Below are 22,563 nucleotides of genomic sequence, written 5' to 3' on the forward strand. Positions count from 1 at the left end.
TTTATTGAAACTTGGGATGTTACAATTGCCCCAGATGCGAAAACCCTAAAGATATCACAATATTCCACGAAGGGTTCCACAGCGCCGCCGCCATCGACGACAAGTTTCGGGTGACAGAATCTCTGTTCCGGCACGCCGCTGATACGCGTACAGCACGCGTCCGTTGGGAACCCAAGAGGAAGGTGTGATGCGTACATTGGCAAGTTTTCCCTCAGTAAGAAACCAAGGTTTATCGAACCAGTAGGAGCCAAGAAGCACGTTGAAGGTTGATGGCGGCGAAGTGTAGTGCGGCGCAACACCAGGGATTTCAGCGCCAACGTGGAACCTGCACAACACAACCAAATTACTTTGCCCCAACGTGACAGTGAGGTTGTCAATCTCACCGGCTTGCTGTAACAAAGGATTAGATGTATAGTGTGAATGATGATGTTTGCACAAAACGGTAGAACGAGTATTGCAGTTGATTGTATTCGATGAAAAGAATGGACCGGGGTCCACAGTTCACTAGTGGTGTCTCTCCCATAAGATAAATAGCATGTTGGGTGAACAAATTACAGTTGGGCAATTGACAAATAAAGAGGGCATGACCATGCACATACATGTTATGATGAGTAGTGTGAGATTTAATTGGGCATTACGGCAAAGTACATAGACCGCTATCCAGCATGCATCTATGCCTAAAAAGTCCACCTTCAGGTTATCATCCGAACCCCCCCCCCCCCAGTATTAAGTTGCAAACAACAGACAATTGCATTAAGTATGGTGCGTAATGTAATCAACAAATACATCCTTAGACATAGCATTGATGTTTTATCCCTAGTGGCAACAGCACATCCACAACCTTAGAACTTTCTATCACTGTCCCAGATTTAATGGAGGCATGAACCCACTATCGAGCATAAATACTCCCTCTTGGAGTTACAAGTAACGACTTGGCCAGAGCCTCTACTAATAATGGAGAGCATGCAAGATCATAAACAACACATAGATAGATTGATAATCAACATAGCATAGTATTCTATATTCATCGGATCCCAACAAACGCAACATGTAGAATTACAAATAGATGATCTTGATCATGTTAGGCAGCTCACAAGATCCAACAATGATAGCACAATTAGGAGAAGACGACCATCTAGCTACTGCTATGGACCCATAGTCCAGGGGTGAACTACTCACTCATCACTCCGGAGGCAACCATGGCGGTGAAGAGTCCTCCGGGAGATGATTCCCCTCTTCGGCAGGGTGCCGGAGGCGATCTCCTGAATCCCCCGAGATGGGATTGGCGGTGGCGGCGTCTCTGGAAGGTTTTCCGTATCGTGGCTCTCGGTACTGGAGTTATTATCGATGAAGGCTTCTTATAGGAGAAGAGGTAGGTCAGGGGGCGACGCGAGGGGCCCACACAATAGGGCCGCGCGGCCAGGGCTTAGGCCGCACCGCCCTGGCATGTCGCCGCCTCGTCGCCCCACTTCGTTTCCCTTTCGGACTACTGGAAGCTTCGTGGAAAAATAAGATCCTGGGCATTGATTTCGTCCAATTCCGAGAATATTTCCTTACTAGGATTTCTGAAACCAAAAACAGCAGAAAAAAGCAACTGGCTCTTCGGCATCTCGTTAATAGGTTAGTGCCGGAAAATGCATAAATATGACATAAAGTATGTATAAAACATGTGTGTATCATCATAAAACAAGCATGGAACATAAGAAATTATCGATACGTTGGAGACGTATCAGCATCCCCAAGCTTAGTTCCTACTCGTCCCGAGTAGGTAAACGATAACAAAGATAATTTCTGAAGTGACATGCCATCATAATCTTGATCAATACTATTGTAAGCACATGTAATGAATGCAGCGATTCGAAGCAATGGTAAATACAATGAGTAAACAATTGAATCATATAGCAAAGACTTTTCATGAATAGTACTTTCAAGACAAGCATGAATAAGTCTTGCATAAGAGTTAACTCATAAAGCAATAAATTCAAAGTAAAGGCATTGAAGCAACACAAAGGAAGATTAAGTTTCAGCGGTTGCTTTCAACTTGTAACATGTATATCTCATGGATAGTTGTCAACATAAAGTAATATAATAAGTGCAATATGAAAGTATGTAGGAATCAATGCACAGTTAACACAAGTGTTTGCTTCTAAGATAGAAGGAAATAGGTAAACTGACTCAACATAAAAGTAGAAGAATGTCCCTTCACAGAGGGAAGCATTGATTGCTATATTTGTGCTAGAGCTTTTATTTTGAAACAAGAAATAATTTTGTCAACGGTAGTAATAAAGCATATGTATTATGTAAATTATATCCTACAAGTTGCAAGCCTCATGCATAGTATACCAATAGTGCCCGCACCTTGTCCTAATTAGCTCGGATTTACATGGATTATCATTGCAATACATATGTTTTAACCAAGTATCACAAAGGGGTACCTCTATGCCGCCTGTACAAAGGTCTAAGGAGAAAGCTCGCATTGGATTTCTCGCTTTTGATTATTCTCAACTTAGACATCCATACCGGGACAACATAGACAACCGATAATGGACTTCTCTTTAATGCATAAGCATTCAACGACAAATAATATTCTCATAAGAGATTGAGGATTGTTGTCCAAAACTGAAACTTCCACCATGGATCATGGCTTTAGTTAGCGGCCCAATGTTCTTCTCTAACAATATGCATGCTCAAACCATTCAACTCATGATAAATCTCCCTTACGCCAGACAAGACGAACATGCATAGCAACTCACATGATATTCAACAAAGTGTTGATGGCGTCCCCAGGAACATGGTTATCGCTCAACAAGCAACTTAATAAGAAATAAGATACATAAGTACATATTCAATACCACAATAGTTTTTAGGCTATTTGTCCCATGAGCTATATATTGCAAAGACAAAGAATGGAAATTTAAAGGTAGCACTCAAGCAATTTACTTTGGAATGGCGGAGAAATACCATGTAGTAGGTAGGTATGGTGGACACAAATGGCATAGTGTTTGGCTCAAGGATTTTGGATGCACGAGAAGTAATCCCTCTCAATACAAGGCTTAGGCTATCAAGGTTATTTGAAACAAACACAAGTATGAACCGGTACAGCAAAACTCACATAAAAGACATATTGCAAGCATTATAAGACTCTACACCGTCTTCCTTGTTGTTCAACCCTTACTAGAAAATATCTAGACCTTAGAGAGACCAATCATGCAAACCAAATTTTAGCAAGCTCTATGTATTTCTTCACTAATAGGTGCAAAGTATATGATGCAAGAGCTTAAACATGAGCACAACAATTGCCAAGTATCACATTATTCAAGATATTATACCATTTACCACATGTAGCATTTCCCGTTTCCAACCATATAACAATTTAACGAAGCAGTTTCAACCTTCGCCATGAACATTATGAGTAAAGCTAAGGACATATTTGTCCATATGCAACAGCGGAGCGTGTCTCTCTCTCACACAATGAATGATAGGATACACTTTATCCAAACAAAAACAAAAATAAAAACAAACAGACGCTCCAAGTAAAGCACATAAGATGTGATAGAATAAAAATATAGTTTCACTAGAGGAACCTGATAAAGTTGTCGATGAAGAAGGGGATGCCTTGGGCATCCCCAAGCTTAGATGCTTGAGTATTCTTGAAATATGCAGGGATTAATAATCGGGGCATCCCCAAGCTTAGAGCTTTCACTCTCCTTGATCATATTGTATCATCCTCCTCTCTTGATCCTTGAAAACTTCCTCCACACCAAACTCAAAACAACTCATTAGAGGGTTAGTGCATAATCAAAATTCACATGTTCAGAGGTGACATAATCATTTTTAACACTTCTGGACATTGCACAAAGCTACTGAAAGTTAATGGAATAAAGAAATCCATCAAGCATAGCAAAACAGGCAATGCGAAATAAAAGACAGAATCTGTCAAAACAGAACAGTCCGTAAAGACAAATTTTTTAGGTGCACCAGACTTGCTCAATGAAAATGCTTAAATTTAATGAAAGTTGCGTACGTATCTGTGGATCACTCACGTAAATTGGCAGATTTTTCTGAGTTACCTACAGAGACTACTGCTCAAATTCATGACAACAAGAAATCTGTTTCTGCGCAGTAATCCAAATCTAGTATGAACCTTACTATCAAAGACTTTACTTGGCACAACAATGCAACAAAATAAATATAAGGAGATGTTGCTACAGTAGTAACAACTTCCAAGACTCAAATATAAAACAAAGGTACAGAAGTAAAATCATGGGTTGTGTCCCATAAGCGCTTTTCTTTAACGCCTTTCAGCTAGGCGCAGAAAGTCTGTATCAAGTATTATCAAGAGATGAAGCATCAACATCATAATTTGTCACATTAGGTATCTTAGATGCTCCGTTATCTATAGTGGTATTAAGAGCTTTATCAATTTTAGGCCTATAATGGTTTTTTGGTTTAGGCACCTTAGAGACATACATGAACTTTTGCTCCTTACCCACATAAGCTTTCTCCTTAAACTTAATAGAAGAAAAAGTTGAACCCAAGGTTCCCATAGCTTCTTCAAGTTCACCAATCCTTTGGGTTTGATTATCATGAATAGCACAAGCTTCTAAGATGGTAATTCTCTCATTAATTCTACCTAGAGATTTATCAAGTTTATCATTGCTCAAGTAATACTCCCAAATTAGTCTCAATACTTGGAAGATTTTGCTCTATGGTCTCCAACTTTTTCATGACATCTTCAAGAGAGATTTCAATTTTAACTTTATTAATAGGTGGTATTCCAAATAGACTCTCAATAATGCAACTAGCTTCTAAAGCGGGAGTGCCTAGGAAATTACCTCCCGCAAGACAATCAAGAACATACCTATTCCAGCTAGAGATACCAACATAAAAATTCCTGAGTAGGATAGTGGTGGAGTGTTTCTTAGTGCGCCTATTATGAGCATCACTAATTCTATACCAAGCATCTTTTAAACATTCTCCCCCTTGTTGCTTAAACGAACGAACTTCAACTTCAGGATTACTCATTTTAGCAATAGTAAATAAAGCAAACTAGATAAAGTAATTGCAAGTAACTAATTTTTTTGTGTTTTTAATATGGAAAACAAGATAGCAAGTCGTAAAGCTAGCAACTAATTTTTTTGTATTTTGTTTTAATGCAGCAAACAAAGTAGTAAATAAAAGTAAAGCAAGACAAAAACAAAATAAAGAGATTGGAAGTGGAGACTCCCCTTGCAGCGTGTCTTGATCTCCCCGACAACGGCGCCAGAAAAAGTGCTTGATACGCGTACAACACGCGTCCGTTGGGAACCCCAAGAGGAAGGTGTGATGCGTACAGCGGCAAGTTTTCCCTCAGTAAGAAACCAAGGTTTATCGAACCAGTAGGAGCCAAGAAGCACGTTGAAGGTTGATGGCGGCGAAGTGTAGTGCGGCGCAACACCAGGGATTCCGGTGCCAACGTGGAACCTGCATAACACAACCAAATTACTTTGCCCCAACGTGACAGTGAGGTTGTCAATCTCACCGGCTTGCTGTAACAAAGGATTAGATGTATAGTGTGGATGATGATGTTTGCAGAAAACAGTAGAACGAGTATTGCAGTTGATTGTATTCGATGTAAAGAATGGACCGGGGTCCACAGTTCACTAGTGGTGTCTCTCCCATAAGATAAATAGCATGTTGGGTGAACAAATTACAGTTGGGCAATTGACAAATAAAGAGGGCATGACCATGCACATACATGTTATGATGAGTAGTGTGAGATTTAATTGGGCATTACGACAAAGTACATAGACCGCTATCCAGCATGCATCTATGCCTAAAAAGTCCACCTTCAGGTTATCATCCGACCCCCCTCCAGTATTAAGTTGCAAACAACAGACAATTGCATTAAGTATGGTGCGTAATGTAATCAACAAATACATCCTTAGACATAGCATTGATGTTTTATCCCTAGTGACAACAGCACATCCACAACCTTAGAACTTTCTGTCACTGTCCCAGATTTAATGGAGGCATGATCCCACTATCGAGCATAAATACTCCCTCTTGGAGTTACAAGTAACGACTTGGCCAGAGCCTCTACTAATAACAGAGAGCATGCAAGATCATAAACAACACATAGATAGATTGATAATCAACACATCATAGTATTCTATATTCATCGGATCCCAACAAATGCAACATGTAGCATTACAAATAGATGATCTTGATCATGTTAGGCAGCTCACAAGATCCGACAATGATAGCACAATTAGGAGAAGACGACCATCTAGCTACTGCTATGGACCCATAGTCCAGGGGTGAACTACTCACTCATCACTCCGGAGGCGACCATGGCGGTGAAGAGTCCTCCGGGAGATGATTCCCCTCTCCGGCAGGGTGCCGGAGGCGATCTCCTGAATCCCCCGAGATGGGATTGGCGGCGGCGTCTCTGTAAGGTTTTCCGTATCGTGGCTCTCGGTACTGGAGTTATTATCGACGAAGGCTTCTTATAGGCGAAGAGGTAGGTCAGGGGCGACGCGAGGGGCCCACACAACAGGGCCGCGCAGCCAGGGCATGGGCCGCGCCGCCCTGGCGTGTCGCCGCCTCGTCGCCCCACTTCGTTTCCCTTTCGGACTTCTGGAAGCTTCGTGGAAAAATAAGATCCTGGGCGTTGATTTCGTCCAATTCCGAGAATATTTCCTTACTAGGATTTCTGAAACCAAAAACAGCAGAAAACAGCAACTGGCTCTTCGGCATCTCGTTAATTGGTTAGTGCCGGAAAATGCATAAATATGATGTAAAGTATGTATAAAACATGTGTGTATCATCATAAAACAAGCATGGAACATAAGAAATTATCGATACGTTGGAGACGTATCAGCCGCCGGGACGGGGAATTGCCCCGGAGTCATCTCCATCGACATCACCGCCATCTTGATCGCCGCTGCTGACTCCCATGATGAGGAGGGAGTAGTTCTCCCCCGAGGCTGAGGGCTCTACCGGTAGCTATGTGGTTCATCTCTCTCTCCCATGGTGTGAACTTTATGTGATCATGAGCTTTGTAATCTAGTTGAATATGTTGATGTTACTCTTGTCTATTATGCACTCTAGAGGTTACTTTAATATGTACTCCGGAGTCACTCTCCACGGTGTGATGGTGACAGTGTGCACATCGTGTGTGATTCCTTTATGACGTTGTGGAGCTTGTTTACTCCGGCTTGAGGTGTGCTTTTGCAGCCCTACACAATGAATGGTGTTTGTTATCCAACAAGAGAGTGTTTGAGAGTAGCATTTATTTATTCAGTTACGTGATCATTGTTGAGAGTGTTCACTAGTGAAAGTATGATCCCTAGGCCTGGTTTCTAAGCATTGAAACACCGTTTCCAACAAGTTCTGCTACATGTTCGCTTGCTGCCATTTTTATTTCAGATTGCAATTACTACTTATAATCATCCATATTACTTGTATTTCACTATCTCTTCGCCGAACTAGTGCACCTATACATCTGACAAGTGTATTAGGTGTGTTGGGGACACAAGAGACTTTTTGTATCTTAATTGCAGGGTTGCTTGAGAGGGATATCTTTGACCTCTACCTCCCTGAGTTCGATAAACCTTGGGTGATTCACTTAAGAGAAACTTGCTGATGTTCTACAAATCTCTGCTCTTGGAGGCCCAACACTGTCTACAGGAATAGAAGCGTGCGTAGACATCATACCTCGTCGCTAACGCTGAGCAACTAGAGTCGGAGCAGCCATGTTCATATATTGTGCACCTGGCAACCCCGGGCCTGACATGAGCCACCTCAACCCCGACAAACCACGCTCGGACCATTTTCCCCCGGGAAGGCCAGCTCAGCGCAATACCCTTTTGAGACTGAGATAGGCATTGGGGGGCTTGGGGTGGGAAGGAGGCTTCAAGAATGTCCCCGCAGGAGGCCCCTTCATGAAGAAAGCTCAGCTAAAGATTGATGATCACTTGACTAAGAAGGTGTCACACTGTTTGGAGACCTGACCCACTTTGTTGCTATCGGTGCGCGCCTTTCAGCGCATCAAGAGGGTGAGATAGTTGCTTTCTTGATTGAAAACGCCAACGTGTTCACCTAGGATCCATCCGAGCTTTTCGGGGTCCCCTTGGAAGTTAGCGAACAGATTTTTGCGGTGGACCCCGATGCGCGTCCTGTGAAGCAGAACGTGCAGCATCAGGCATAGGATCGTCATGACTTCATCATCGAGGAGGTTCTTAAACTAGATGTTGCCGGGGTGATAAGTCGGATTTTGCATCCCACGTGGACTACAAACCCTATCATTTTGTCGAAGCCTAATCTGAAGAAGAGGATATGCGTCGACTTCACCGATCTGAATCGCGCCTACCTGAAAGACCCGTTTCTGTTATCGCGCATCGATCAAATTGTTGTGCTTCCTGGAGGCATTTCCGGGGTACCATCCGATACGGATTTTAGTGGAAGATGAAGAAAAGACCGCATTGATCACACCCTTAGGATGCTCCTGCTATACAGGGATGCCCTTCGGGCTGAAGAATGTCGGGGCCACCTTCCAAATGGTGATGCGTGAGTGCATGGGTTCATAGATGGGCCGCAACACGAAGGCCTGCATCAACGGCATCGTCATCAAAACCAGTAACCAATGAAGTTTGATCGACGATTTGCGCGAGACCTTTGAGAACCTTTGCAGGGTTAAACTCAACCCAGAGAAGTGCGCCTTTGGAGTACCGTTCGGAAAGTTGCTGGCCTTCTTGGTGTCAAATTCAGGGATCAAAGCTAATCCCGACAAGATCAAGGCTATCGAAAATCTCTAGATCCCCCGGGAATCAAGGATGTCTAACAATTAAACGGATGCATTACTACTTTAGGGCTCTTCGTCTCCTGCATGGGAGAGCGTGCCCTTTCATTCTTCAACTTACTGAAGTCAAAAGGTCCCATCAAGTGGACTGCAAAGTCTGACAAGTCGTTTGACGAGTGCATTTTTGAAGCATATTTACCGTATATTTTTGCATATACAGTGATAGGATTTTGGTATTTTACAGCGTACACACCTTTTATGCTTGTCTCCATAAGATCCCGAATTACGAAGGTATTGATGAATATATTATTTGGAGCTGTCTTAACTTTATCTAAACTTAAATTTATTTAGACGTGATTTATTTAGGGTATAACGATGCATGCTGAACGGAGAAGTAATTCATTAGTAAAAGTTTCTGCAAGCAAGGTAACAATGCCTGTATCATTTTCAGTTGACAAAACCAAATCCTTGCAGCTCTATTTAATTTACAGATAGAAGGCGACTTGCGAGGCCCGACTCTATCCGCTCGTTGAATAATTCGATTGACATTTACATGCAGGGAGTAGTACGATAGTGATATGAAGGTGGATTATTTTGGTGTCACGATGAAAGGACCAAATTAAAGTCTCTCTTGGAACAACCTAAGAGCATCTCCAGTCGCGTCCCCCAAACCGTCCCCCAAAGGGATTTGGGGCGCGCCGGATAGAAAATGTGTTCCAGCCGCGTCCCCCAAAGCCCTTTTTTGTCCGGCGCGCCCCTATACGGTGTCCGGCGCCCCGAGCCCGTCCCCGTCCCACAGGGGACGCTCCGGGGACGCCGGATACAACGAAAAGCGAGGCGGGGAGTGGCGGGGCCGACCCGTCAGCGGCACAATTAATTTAAACCTAACCGTCGCCTACCTCGCGACGGAAGTTATTGGCGCGCAGCGACGGTGCAGTTCCGCGAGAGGCGCGGCGGACGCGTCCGTCGCGCCCTGGCTGCGTGCTTGGCGTTAATGAGCGCCACCGCTCCTCCGCCTCCCTCCGGCCTATAAAAAGGGGCGCCTCTCATCGTCCCTCTCACACACAAACCCTAGCGCCTCTCTCCCAAACCCTAGCCGCCACCATCTCTCAACAAGACTCGACGCTATGTCCTGGTAGGCGGAGGCCGACCTCGCGGCCGCGGCCGTGGTCGTGGTCGTGGTCGTGGCCGCGGCATAGCTGAACGCTCGCCGTCGCCTCCCACGCCGTCGTCTTCATCGTCGGAGATGGACGTGGAGCCGGACGTCCTGTTCGAGTTCGTCCACGTCCTCAAGGGCGACCCGCGCGGCATCCAGAGGCTGCCGGACTCCTTCGCCGAGTACGTCGGCGGCGTACGCCCGCGCACGATGCATCTGCGGGAGCATTCGTGCGGCTACTGCCGGTGGATCGTCAAGGCGATCTACGACGCGCGCGGCAAGATGTACCTCAACATCGGCTGGGAGAAGTTCGCGCGCCACCACAGCCTCGAAGCCGGCTTCATCCTCGTGTTCTCCTACTTCGGCAACAGGGACATGAGCGTCAAGGTCTTCGACGAGAGGCGCTGCCTCCGGGACTACCACGTCGACAGGGACTCCCACGACGACAGCACCGACGAGGAGGACGACTGAATGAGTGTTGTTTCTTCGCAGCGAATACGTGCACGGAGGTTTCTGCCTGTTCGCCTCATCGGTAGAATCAACAAGGGCACCATCCTCCCGCTGGATTTTCCAGTTTAGGTGACTGTGTGTGCCCTCGAGTGTTCTTTCTTAGCAGCGAACACAGGAAACCTTCGATGCACGGCCTAGTTAGGTTTAGTTTTTTGCAAAATTTTATATTTGTGTCCACGACGGTTCAAACTATGTATTGTGGAAAACCACGTTCCCAATTATGTATTAGTTTGTGGAAAACCACGTTCCCAATTATGTATTAGTTTGTGGAAATTGAAATAAAAATGCCAAAAAAAAGTATTTTAAATGTTTGGGGGCGGCGTTTGGGGGACGCGGCTGGGGAGCGACGTCCCCCAAACGCGGCACGAATAAAACACGTCCCCCAAACGCTCAATCCGGCGCGGTTTGGGGGACGGTTTGGGGACGCGGCTGGAGATGCTCTAAAACGAGCTCAAAATCGAGGAGAGGAGAGCCTCCAAGCCCGGTCCAAGCGAGTGTAGTCGCAGCATTCTGGCACGGTCGCAGGGCCCCACCTCCAGCTGGGTCCAACGTGTGTGGGGCCCACAGTACCAGAGTTATATTTACCTCCAGCCTCGCTCGCGGCCGGTCCAGTCCAACCCCACTCTTCCTACCCTCTTCTCTCGGAGCCAAATCGAAGCCAGAAAATTCCCCAAAAAGCTACCGTTTTTCCGGCCGACGCGCCGGCGCCGCAGCCGCAGCGATGCCAAACGCGATACCGGCCTTCTTCCGCGCCTCGCCGGGAGGCGCGGCCGCGGCGTCGGGGTCGGGGGCGGGGCCCAGCCTCGCCACGTCGGTCTACGAGACCCGCCTCGGCCTGGCGGCGCTCTCCTGGTCGCGCGCCGCCTTCGGGCTCAGCCTCCGGGCCGTGCTCCGCGTCGGGGCGCTCGTCTCCTCCTCCTCCGCCTCCGACTACGGCTGCTACGACGACGGGCCGGAGCTCGACGAGGAGGCGGCCATCGCGGTGCGCGTCCGGCCGTGGCTCTTCTGGCGGCGCCGCGGGTCCAAGCGGTTCCACGCGCACGACCGCCGGGTGGACATCGCGTGGGACCTCACGCACGCGCGGTTCGCCTCGCCGGGCTCGCCCGAGCCCTCCTCCGGCTACTACGTCGCCGTCGTGGTCGACGGCGAGATGGCGGTCGTGGCGGGGGACATGCCCGAGGAGGCGTACAGGAAGACCAAGGCCCAGCGCCCGGCGGCGGGGCCCGGCCACGTCCTCGTCTCCCGCCGCGAGCACGTGTCCATGCGCGACGGCGGGCACGGCCGCGGCCACAAGACCTGCGTCACCGTCCGCGGCAAGGAGCGGCAGATCTCGCTGGATCTCGTCTCGCGCGGCCACGGCAGGGACAAGGAGACGGACAGGGACAAGGACAAGGGGGCGGAGGTCGGCCTGTCCGTCTCCGTGGACGGCGACCGCGTCCTCCACATCCGCCGCCTGCGCTGGAAGTTCCGCGGCAGCGAGAAGGTTGACCTCGGCGGCGGCGACCGGGTGCTCGTCTCCTGGGACCTGCACAACTGGCTCTTCTCCGCGCGCGAGCCGCCCCTCGCCGACGCCGCCTCCGTTCTCGCCGCCGCGGCGCCCCCGCCCGCGCAGGCAGTCTTCGTCTTCCGCTTCGAGCTCGGCGACGCCGCCGCCGGCGAAGAGCGCGAGTCCGCAGAGGCCAAGGAGAAGGAGCTGCTCGATAAGGCCAGGAGAGGCGGCGGCGCCGGCATCCTGTCGGGCTACCTTGGGAGATGGGGCAGAGGGGACTGGAGCGAGACCAGCAGCAATGGGGAGAACCGGAGGAAGAGGGGGCAGGCGCGCAGGCTGGCAAAGGGAAGCTCCTCGTCGTCGGCGTCGATCGCATCCTCCTCGGCCTCCTGGGCGAGCAGCTCGACAGTCATGGACTGGGCCAGCCAAGAAGAGGCCGAGCTGCACCGCGGCGACGGCTTCTCGCTTCTTGTCTACGCCTGGAAGAGCTAGCTAATGGCTGCCACGACGCTCGGCGTCGCTGCAACCAGCTGCCCGGCCGGCATTGTTACATTTGATGATGGATGGTTGGTTCTTCATTCGTTGGGAGTTTCTTCCCCTTCTGATTGTTGTAAGTTGCGATTGTTTTCCGAGCAAATGATCTTGTGCAGTTTTGAGTGACCAAATTGTTCATTACAACTACGAATATTGAACACAGCTAGCTGAATTCATATTACGACCGATGTTTGTCAAATTAGGTGGCAAATTGCTACATTTACGACCTATTCGTCAAATTAGGTGGCAAATTGCTACATTTACGACCTATGTTTTGTCAAATTCAGGCGGCAAATTGCTACATTCTTCTAATCATCATTTGTCCGGTTGGTTGATTAGGCAACACATTGTGGACTTTGAAACACGACCTTAATCTAGCGCAAGGCGATAAGACTAAAGTGGTTAGTGGTTACATGACTAGATCTCTTCACTTAGAATAGCTTGCAGCTACGCTTAGAGGGTTCCCCTGTCTCCCGTGCCACTTGCGAAGAAAAGGAGAAGCATCTGATGGACTATTATGAGAAGCAACAAATTCAATCCTCAATCATAGGTATGATGGATGACAAATGCCGGGTTGTTTAGATTGAGACATCTACATGCTGGTGCTTGGCTGGATTGGCATTGCTGGTTGTTGCCTTGCTACTTATATTTTTTTTTCCCTGAGGAAGAAGAGAACCTTCCTAATTAATTAGCTTGTTTGAGCTAGTGGCTATGGTTTTGGTTAAACAACGACAATGCGCTGTGGGGGCTCTGCTATGAGTGCCGCAGCAAAACAATGTGCTACCCATGCAGTTCTTGGTATGCTGTCATGGACCATCAGCAAGGGGGGCCATTCTCTCATAGTGGAAGAGGTTGAGGTTTTCTTAATTGCCCTGATTTGCATCAGGGGGCCTGCATCTTTAGTTCCTTTGCAAAAACACCAATCATCTCCATTCTTTCAAGCCCCAGGATGTTACCAATGTGCTCTTGTCGATCACTCTCTGGTTTTAAAAGCCTATAGGTAGGACTTTGAAGAGAATTTCTGTGAAAAGTGATGACCCGATTGATCATTTCTCTCGGTGGGTTGGAACTTGGAAGATAGAAAATTGACAAGCTTTAACTATTATTATTACTACTTTCTCCCTCCCATAAAACATGTTGCAAATTTGTCCAAATTTAGATGTATGTAGATACTATTTAGTGTCCAGATACATTTGAATTTAGAAAAAACGGAGACATGTTCAATGAGACAGAGGAAGTACCTTTGTTTATTATTATTACTACTTTCTCCGTCCCATAAAATATGTTGTAGATTTATCTAAATTCGAATGTATGTAGATAGTGTTGTAGTGTCTAGATACATTCAAATTTAGAGAAATCGGAGACATGTGTAAATGAGACGGAGGAAGTACATTTGTTTAGGATGTCTAGAGCCTTCTAGAAGATTTTAGTGTATAGATACATCGACATTAGATAAATTTTCGACATTCTTTTATAAACAGCACGGAGGGTGTTCTGTAACTATAATACTAATTATATTCATAAAAAGATGTCGAAAATTTGTCTAATTGGATGTACTTATACAGTAAATTCGGATATATATGTACATCAGAATTTAGACACTTTTAGTGTATAGATACATCTAAATTCAGATAAATCTTCGACATATAGGTACATGTAAATTTAGACAAATTTGCCATATTCTTTCATGGACAGCTTATACTGGCTGCCATCCATTCAGACTTGATTTCCTAGTTGCTCTCAGAACTAGTACACAGAAACTGGGTCGTATGCGAAGAGCTGGTAGAGCCGATGCTGAGGACGAGTAAAGAACTTGCAACGGCTGGGCAACAGTTGGAAGACCATGGACCGTTTCCGATTGCGCTGGATTCAGATTAAGCTCGCTTTGACTGGAAGCCGGCGGTGATCTGCTGTGCAAGCGTCCACATTAGAGCATCATCATGTGGGCGATCTAGTACCGCCATTTTATAAGAAAAAAATGGCGATTTCCTGTCAGGCATCACCGAATCTTGCCATGGAAGGTTAGCCGGGACGGTTGACCCGGATCAGACGCCGGCAAAACACTCCTGGTAGCTGGAGGCGCCGGAAGAAGGAAGTGTCATGGCCGTTGGTCAAGCAACTACACTACGCTAGTATCTAAAACAAGCAACCATGCACACCGGATTCAGTTCCGTTTACCTTTGCAAGCAAGTTGTGCATCGGGCTCCAATTCGTCTCTGCTCTATCCGCCACCTCCTCGAAATAGCGCAGCCTCCACCTTCATCTTGGTTTCCCATCTTTCGGTTAGCCTCCTCAGTGTCAGGAGGGGCGGAAAAGTCCGGTTTTCAATAAAAAATAGTGTGTTCATAGTTTAGGTTGGAATTTTAGTATTTTTTTTTTCTTGGACTCCATCTCAGTGGAGTTGATATCATCTACAATAAGTGATCTTCGTTCTCTTCATTTGGCGGCGAGATCTTCTTTCTGATGTCAATGGTGGCGCTCGAAGATTATAATTCTCTAGGTATGGACTATCAGATCTTACTTCACTAGATCGATTTTGGATCTTTTCTTAAGATTGTCGTGAGGAAGTTTGTCCTCGCAATATTTGTCTCCACTGCTACGTTTTTGACAATGGTTATTTGTACTCTAGGCTCTCAAGCGATGTTGACCAAGTTGTTCAGTTATTTTTTCCCTGGTATATTAGTGTTGGTACTCTTGCCGATGTTGATTGATTACTTTAATGGTTATGCACGCGGACATAGCTTTGGCCTTGCGGTTTAAATTAAAATTTTGAAACTTTCATTGGTATTTACAGGTCTATGATTGGCTACCTATCTTGAGTTGCTTTTAGAAAAGTACAAGATTGTATTATGGACAAGAAAGAATTTGAAGACCTTAAAGATTTGCTTATTTCGTTTAGACTTTATTTTGTAATCGTTGAAGTTAGATCGTGTATCTCTACCATGTATTATTTGTTACTAAAAATATATATGGTATTGATTGTCAAAAAAAAAAAATTGTGTGTCGTGCTCTGGCTGGAAACATGCTTTGCTACAGAATCTCCAAGGTGATCGCCATCCCCTCCCAGTCTTTCTGAAATACTCCGCGCGACGTTTGGTGGATTGACGTTGAGCGTCATGCTCGGCCTCGAACCATCGCACCCACAGGGCGAATCAACGGTGTACACGGTTTTCCGCTGCAAATCCGGCGGGAGGAAGGCCATGCGCCGCAAGATCTCATGACGGCGCGTCGGCATCACCGGAACAAGCACGCAGGCATGGTTCAGATGCCATCTGTGGGGCAGGTGGACATCTGGCCTAGGCAGTGGCTAGCCTGCCTCGACGAACTGTCGCGCCACCTTGACCTCCACGTAGACATGGCGCTCGGAGCGTGGTACAGGAGGTCGTCGCGCTAGCCTGGCGCCCTTGGCCGCGCACAAGAAATGGCGACTGCCGAAGCCGCCCGCCTCGTGGTCATTACGGTCGGGACGGAAGCACTGGTTGCCCTTCGCCATTGCGACGAGGCTAAGGTTTTGGACAAGGCAATGGAAGCTCGAGTATGGACTGGTGCTCGGGAACTAGATGGGGACTTGGGAGAACGAAGAGTCCCATTATTTTTCTTAAACAGAGGCAAGACTTGCCATTTTTATTAATAGAGAAGAATAGGTGGCTGGTTTACCCACTGAAGCTGCACAAACACCCCCGAAGTGAAGATCGTCGTCGAGGTTGCTCACCGGCGTCATCGTCATCACTCTGCAGCAACTCCGACTTCCACGAAGAACCAACCACCAAATAAGACCACGCCGAAGCGGCACCACGAGGCTCAAGCCGGCCTATACCAAACAGATATCTCATCGCGCAGAGGAAAGCAGCTCCGACTCGGATGACGAGCTCCAAGGGGGGATGCGTGTGACCCGCACCGAAGGAGAACTTCACCTGGACCGCCCCTTGCAGGTCATCATACGCCACCCCGATCGAATACACTCGAAGAAAGGAAGACCAACATGAAAAAAGAAAACCCGGGCACGCTGAGTATGAAGCCGACTAACAAGGTCTTGCCGCGACCAAACCATCAATCTTCACGCTATTGTTGCCACATATGCCGCCACGCGAAACTCCCGCATCGCCGGTCGGACACATGCCAACCACGATGTTGTGTGCGTCCAGCCCACAGGAAGTGAAAGAGCAGGCGGTGGGTGGATTGCGTGGTGTATGTTGCCCTCCCTCGGTCGCTGATGCACAAGCCCGAAAATAATCAAGGGAGGGCGTATGCGCTGTCCATGGCCGGCCACCGTAAAGTCAATCTAAATTTATGCTAAAAATAGAGAAACCAAACAGACTGAAATGGACACATGTGTTAGAGATAGTTTTGGAGTCGGTATGTGTAGTCGTATACGACGTGTACTCTGTTCTCTCCCCCCCATGATGTACTCCTCTTTCCATCTATATAAACAGAATAGAATCAATCTCGGGATTTATCCGAGTAGCCATAAACTACCTGATCGTCTTATATGGTATCAGGCCGGCCTCTTCGCCGACAAAACTGATCGCATCGAGTTCATCCTCGCCACCGCCATCTACTTCGTCGACGCCATGGCTTCGTCGTCTGCTCAGCTCATCAACCTGGGCTCCCCGCCGTCTGACAAGCTGACGCGGGCGAACTACTCTGGATGGCGTGCTCAAGTTCTTCCTCCGATCCGTGGCGCTCGTCTCTTCGGCCTTCTCGACGGCAGCGATGCCGCACCTCCCAAAACCCTGGAGGTTTCACCGGCCGACAAAACAGTCGACGATCAAACGCCCAAGACGGTAAACAACCCTGCCTACGATTCCTGGATCTCCCGTGACCAGATCGTGTTAGGCTACCTCCTTCAGTCGATCGGACCTGAGGTTCTACCTCACGTTCAACGAATCGAGACTGCCGCCGGTGTCTGGCAGGCAGTTGAGGAGATGTTTGCATCAGCATGCCAGACCAAGGTCACGAACCTTCGCATTGCACTGGCAAATACCAAGAAACTACAGATGAGTACTGACGCCTTCCTCACCAAGATCCAGACCATCGTCGACGAGCTTGCAGCCGCCGGCGAGTCCATCCGTACCTCTGAACAAATCTCGTTCATCCTTGCGGGTCTTGGGGGACAGTACAACTCTCTCGTCGCTGCTCTGGGCGCGGTTCCCACACCCTTGACACTGCCGTCTCTCTATGCCCAACTCCGGGCGTATGACGAGCGTCAGGCCATGCTCGGCGGCACATCTGATGCTGACTTCGAGACGTCCGCGAACGCTGCCCAGCGCCAAGGCCGTGGTCGCTTCACCAACCGCTCCCGCGGTGACTACGGTGACCGCGGTGACCGCGGCAACTATGATCGGCGTGATCAACGCCGCGACGACAGGCGTGATGGTCCCCGCGATGATCGCCAGCCTCGCCAGGGACGTGGGCGCGCACCATCTGGAGGGGGCCGCGGTCGTGGTCGCGGTCGACGCCGCACCTCGCCATGGGTAGACGTGACCTGTCAGATATGCGGCAAAGAAGGTCATGCTGCCAAAGATTGCTGGTGGCGCTTCCAGGAGGACGATGATGATTCTGATGACAAGGAGGCCCATGTTGCCTCATACGGAGTCGATATAAACTGGTACCAGGACACTGGTGCTACCCACCATATCACCGGGGAACTCAACAACATGACGGTCCGTGACAAGTATCGCGGCAATGACAGGGTCAACACTGCAGGTGGTCAGGGTATGTCTATCTCTCATGTTGGTAAATCAATTGTTCGTACCCCTGCACAAAATTTCCGTCTTAACAATGTGCTCCATGTTCCACATGCTTCTAAGAATCTGCTTTCTGTTCACCAATTCACCTATGACAACCGTGTGTTTATTGAATTTCACCCCTTCTTCTTTTTGATCAAGGACCAGGCCACGCGGAAAATCATTCATAGAGGACGCTGTGTGGGTGGGCTTTACCCACTCATATCATCACTGGTGTCATCCCGATACTCCAAGCATGCATGTGTCGCCGCCAAGCCCTCACAAGCAAGGTGGCATAGTCGTCTAGGTCATCCTTCATCAGCCATTGTTAGACAGATTATTAGCAAAAGTAAACTTCGTTTCGTTAAGGATTCTAGTTTTGAGTTAGTGTGTGATTCCTGTCAACAAGCCAAAAGTCATCAGCTTCCCTACCCCATCTCCACGAGTGTATCTACTGCTCCTCTTCAGTTAATCTTCTCTGATGTTTGGGGTCCTGCACCTACCTCTGTGGGTCGCCATGATTACTATGTAAGCTTTATTGATGACTATAGCAAGTTTACATGGATATATTTGCTTAAAAAGAAGTCTGATGCTTATGCTGCCTTTGTCAATTTTCAAAAACTTGTTGAACGCAAACTTAATGCCAAAATTCTCACTGTTCAGTCAGATTGGGGAGGAGAGTATGAAAAGTTAAACCCCTTATTTCAATCTCAAGGAATTTCCCACCATGTGTCTTGTCCCCATGCTCACCAACAAAATGGCTCTGCTGAACGAAAGCATCGCCACATTGTGGAAGTTGGTCTAGCCCTCCTTGCTCATGCACATATGCCACTAAAATTCTGGGATGAAGCTTTTCTTACTGCCACATATCTCATCAACATGCTTCCCAGCAAGGTCATAAACAATGATACACCTGTTCATCGTCTCCTAGGAACACGACCTGATTATAATTCTCTTAGAGTTTTTGGTTGTGCTTGTTGGCCCAATTTGCGTCCATACAACAAACGCAAACTTGCCTTCCGATCCAAACAATGTGTCTTTCTTGGCTATAGTCCTCGTCACAAAGGGGTCAAATGTCTTGAAGTTGCCACGGGTCGTGTGTATATCTCTAGAGATGTTGTCTTTGATGAAACAGTGTTTCCCTTTCAGCACCTTCATCCAAATGCTGGTGCTCTTCTTCGCAAGGAACTCTTGTTACTTGATCCTTCTCTACACAATTTTGAGCATGGGAACGAACACTTTGATGATCCACATGATGATAATATACATGCTACTAATCCTACCTCAAGTGTCCCTCTTATTGTTCCCCAGGATGCTGCAGGTCGAGCTAGAGGTGCACCAGAAAATTTGGGGTCAAATGGTGCTCAAAACTCTCAGAACAGCTCACATGAAATAACAGAGGAAGAAGACAACGGCGCTGGACACGAGGTGGATTCTGGCAGTCAATCCACCCCGGGATCGACGTCCTCGGATCGCGCGTCCCCCCGGTCCACTGCCAGCCCTGTCGCGCCGCACGCGCGCGCATCTGCCGCGTCAGACGCGCCCGGATCTTCTGCGGCGTCTCAGCGATCGCCTGCCTCGTCATCCAATCCGCGCACGCCCTCATGGCCCCCGGGATCTCCTGCGGCCTCGGACGGGACCACTGCTGCTCAGCCCTCAGATTCTGCAGCTGCTGGTCTGCCTGGATCCTCTATGCCGGGTCACTCTGTGGCTCCTGCTGCTGCTGATATTCCTCGCCGTGTTACACGTGCATCGCAGGGAATTCTTCGACCGAAGCAGTATTCCGATGGCACCGTCCGCTGGCTCCTGTCTACCACTAAGACTGAGCCGCCAGACGTGCAAGCTGCATTGGCTGATCCTAGATGGAAGCAAGCTATGGATGAAGAGTTTCAAGCATTGCAAACAAATCAAACATGGCGTCTTGTACCTCCCAAGCGTGGTGCCAATGTTATTGACTGTAGATGGATCTACAAGGTTAAACACAAAGCTGATGGGTCTGTTGATCGTTACAAGGCTCGTCTGGTTGCTAAAGGCTTCAAACAACGCTATGGCATTGACTACGAAGACACTTTCAGTCCAGTTGTCAAGATTGCTACAGTTCGACTTGTTCTCGCTATTTCTGTTTCTAGAGGATGGAGCTTGCGACAGTTGGATGTCAAGAATGCGTTTCTTCATGGTGTTCTCGAAGAGGAAGTCTATATGCGCCAGCCTCCTGGTTATGAAGAGAGGGGGAAGATGAATTATGTGTGCAAATTGGACAAGGCCTTGTATGGACTGAAACAAGCGCCAAGAGCGTGGTACTCTCGTCTTAGCTCTCAACTCATTCAATATGGGTTTGTTGCCTCTAAGTCTGATACGTCTCTATTCATATATCATAAGTCCAATATCACCATATACATGTTGATCTATGTTAATGATATCATAGTTGCCAGTTCTTCTTCTGCTGCCACAGATGCTCTACTCAAGATCCTAAGTGGTGAGTTTGCTCTGAAGGATCTAGGTGATCTTCATTATTTCTTGGGCATTGAAGTTCACAAAGTCGATGATGGTATAATACTTAATTAGACAAAGTATGCTCAGGATGTACTTGCTAGAGTGGGTATGACACATTGTTCAGGCTCTCCTACACCATTGTCTTCTTCAGAAAAGATAACAGCAAGGGAGGGTGACTTATTGGGTCCCGAAGATAGCACCAATTATCGAAGTATGGTAGGTGCACTTCAGTATTTGACCCTTACACGTCCTGATATTTCATATGCTGTTAACAAGGTGTGTCAATATCTGCATGCTCCCACTACTGTTCATTGGACTGCTGCAAAGCGTATATTGAGATATGTGAAGCATACGCTTAGCATGGGACTTACCTTTATGCGGTCCAACTCCACATTGGTCAGTGCTTTCTCGAGATCTTGTTGGGCGGAGTTGTCCAGATGATCGCAGGTCCACTGGAGGTTTTGCTGTGTTCTTTGGACCAAATTTGATCTCCTGGAGTGCTAAGAAGCAGGACACTGTTTCCAGGTCTAGTACAGAGGCAGAGTATAAATCAGTGGCAAATGCAACGGCTGAAATAATATGGGTACAGTCTCTTCTTAAAGAACTTGGAGTTAAGTTAAGGCAACCACCATGTTTATGGTGTGATAATCTGGGAGCTACATACTTGTCAGCAAATCCTGTGTTCCATGCAAGAGCTAAACACATTGAGATAGATTTTCATTTTGTCAGAGAAAGAGTGTTCAGGAGACAGCTCGAGATACGGTTTATTCCATCCAAAGATCAAGTGGCAGATGGATTCACCAAACCGCTTCCTGTCAGAAGTTTTGAGGAGTTTAGGTTTAATCTCAACTTAAAAAAGTTGTGATTAAGGGAGGGTGTTAGAGATAGTTTTGGAGTCGGTATGTGTAGTCGTATACGACGTGTACTCTGTTCTCTAACAACATGATCCGTTTGCGGTTCTGTTCAGAGCCTCCGTTGGAGATCACTTCAGAAGCGTATTTCTGATCCTATGGGCTGAAGCGACTAGGAGCGGGAGAGGATCTTCTATGCGACTAGGAGTGGGAGAGGATCTTTGATGCGGTCGTTGCAGATCTGGCTCTCTGAGATTGACCGCACATGGTGGTCAATAGATCTGGTTACTGCCGCGGTAAAGAAGCTGACAAAGTTACAGCTGACACGAGCCGGTTCTTGATCCCAGGTTCCACCGGGGTAGAACAAGCCAAAGGGGCATCTCTCCCGGAAACGCGCTGCACTGTTGTATCGTGACGACGTGCCCGCCAAGTGAACTGTAGTTTCGTCATGTTGTCATGCACATGCCGACGCCGATTAGCCGGGGACTCGGGGAGAGATGCCTGACACGAGTACACCTACGAGCAGCTGAGCTCTTGGGACCATGGATGACGCCGGCGACGACGGGGCCTTGCCGTGGGCGATCGGATGAAATCAGCAAAAATAAGCTAATCTTGGGAATTTTGCATGAAATAATCTGTTTTCATGGCGCTTCACCTCATGAAGGTGCAATGTTATTTTCTTTAACATTTTCTTTTTATTGCAATCTTAAATATTTTCGGTGCAATGTCTTCTGGGGCACTCCATTTATCCAAGCAGGTTCTCAAAAGAGGGCCTTCGCCCCCTTTTCTAATGGTGACCACCATAGCCGTCGTGAAGGGGTCATCATCTTTTGTGGTGCAAGGGTTCCCAAGCCCCATCCATGGTTTGGGGTCCTCCGCCCACTCGTTCCATAACCGTCGCCAACCACAATGCCAATGCGAATTTAGAGACACTGAGGATCCCATGTCCTCCAAAATGTCGGCGCGACACGGCGACATGCTTGAGAGCATCTCCACCGACGCCTCTGATAGCATTTTGGGGG

At 47.7% G+C, this 22,563-nt stretch overlaps 2 protein-coding genes across 2 annotated transcripts; both read left to right on the plus strand.

Moving 5' to 3' along the window:
- The first annotated feature begins 11,043 nt into the window (after nt 1-11,043).
- LOC127301578 (uncharacterized) lies at nt 11,044-12,655 on the plus strand. The gene has a single exon (XM_051331846.2). It carries the CDS (start codon nt 11,170-11,172, stop codon nt 12,427-12,429), a length of 1,260 nt encoding a protein of 419 aa, XP_051187806.1. The 5' UTR covers nt 11,044-11,169; the 3' UTR covers nt 12,430-12,655.
- Nucleotides 12,656-15,727: 3,072 nt separating this feature from the next.
- LOC139831713 (uncharacterized) lies at nt 15,728-21,555 on the plus strand. Its single transcript, XM_071821033.1, has 5 exons — nt 15,728-15,820; nt 16,971-18,218; nt 19,347-20,494; nt 20,630-20,697; nt 21,092-21,555. The coding sequence occupies exons 1-5, from the start codon at nt 15,728-15,730 to the stop codon at nt 21,553-21,555; spliced, it is 3,021 nt and encodes a 1,006-aa protein (XP_071677134.1).
- Nucleotides 21,556-22,563: the final 1,008 nt, after the last annotated feature.

The sequence above is a fragment of the Lolium perenne genome, chromosome 5 (assembly GCF_019359855.2).
Source record: "Lolium perenne isolate Kyuss_39 chromosome 5, Kyuss_2.0, whole genome shotgun sequence".
NCBI classification, from domain to species: domain Eukaryota; kingdom Viridiplantae; phylum Streptophyta; class Magnoliopsida; order Poales; family Poaceae; genus Lolium; species Lolium perenne.

Coding starts and splice junctions, on each gene's coding strand:
- LOC127301578 (XM_051331846.2), top strand. CDS start 11,170: ATGCCAAACGCGATACCGGCCTTCTTCCGCGCCTCGCCGGGAGGCGCG.
- LOC139831713 (XM_071821033.1), top strand. CDS start 15,728: ATGGTTCAGATGCCATCTGTGGGGCAGGTGGACATCTGGCCTAGGCAG. Junction 18,219..19,346: donor CTCATGTTGGTAAATCAATT/GTTCGTACCCCT, acceptor TTTCCCTTTCAG/CACCTTCATCCAAATGCTGG. Junction 20,698..21,091: donor GTTTGCTCTGAAGGATCTAG/GTGATCTTCATT, acceptor CACATTGGTCAG/TGCTTTCTCGAGATCTTGTT.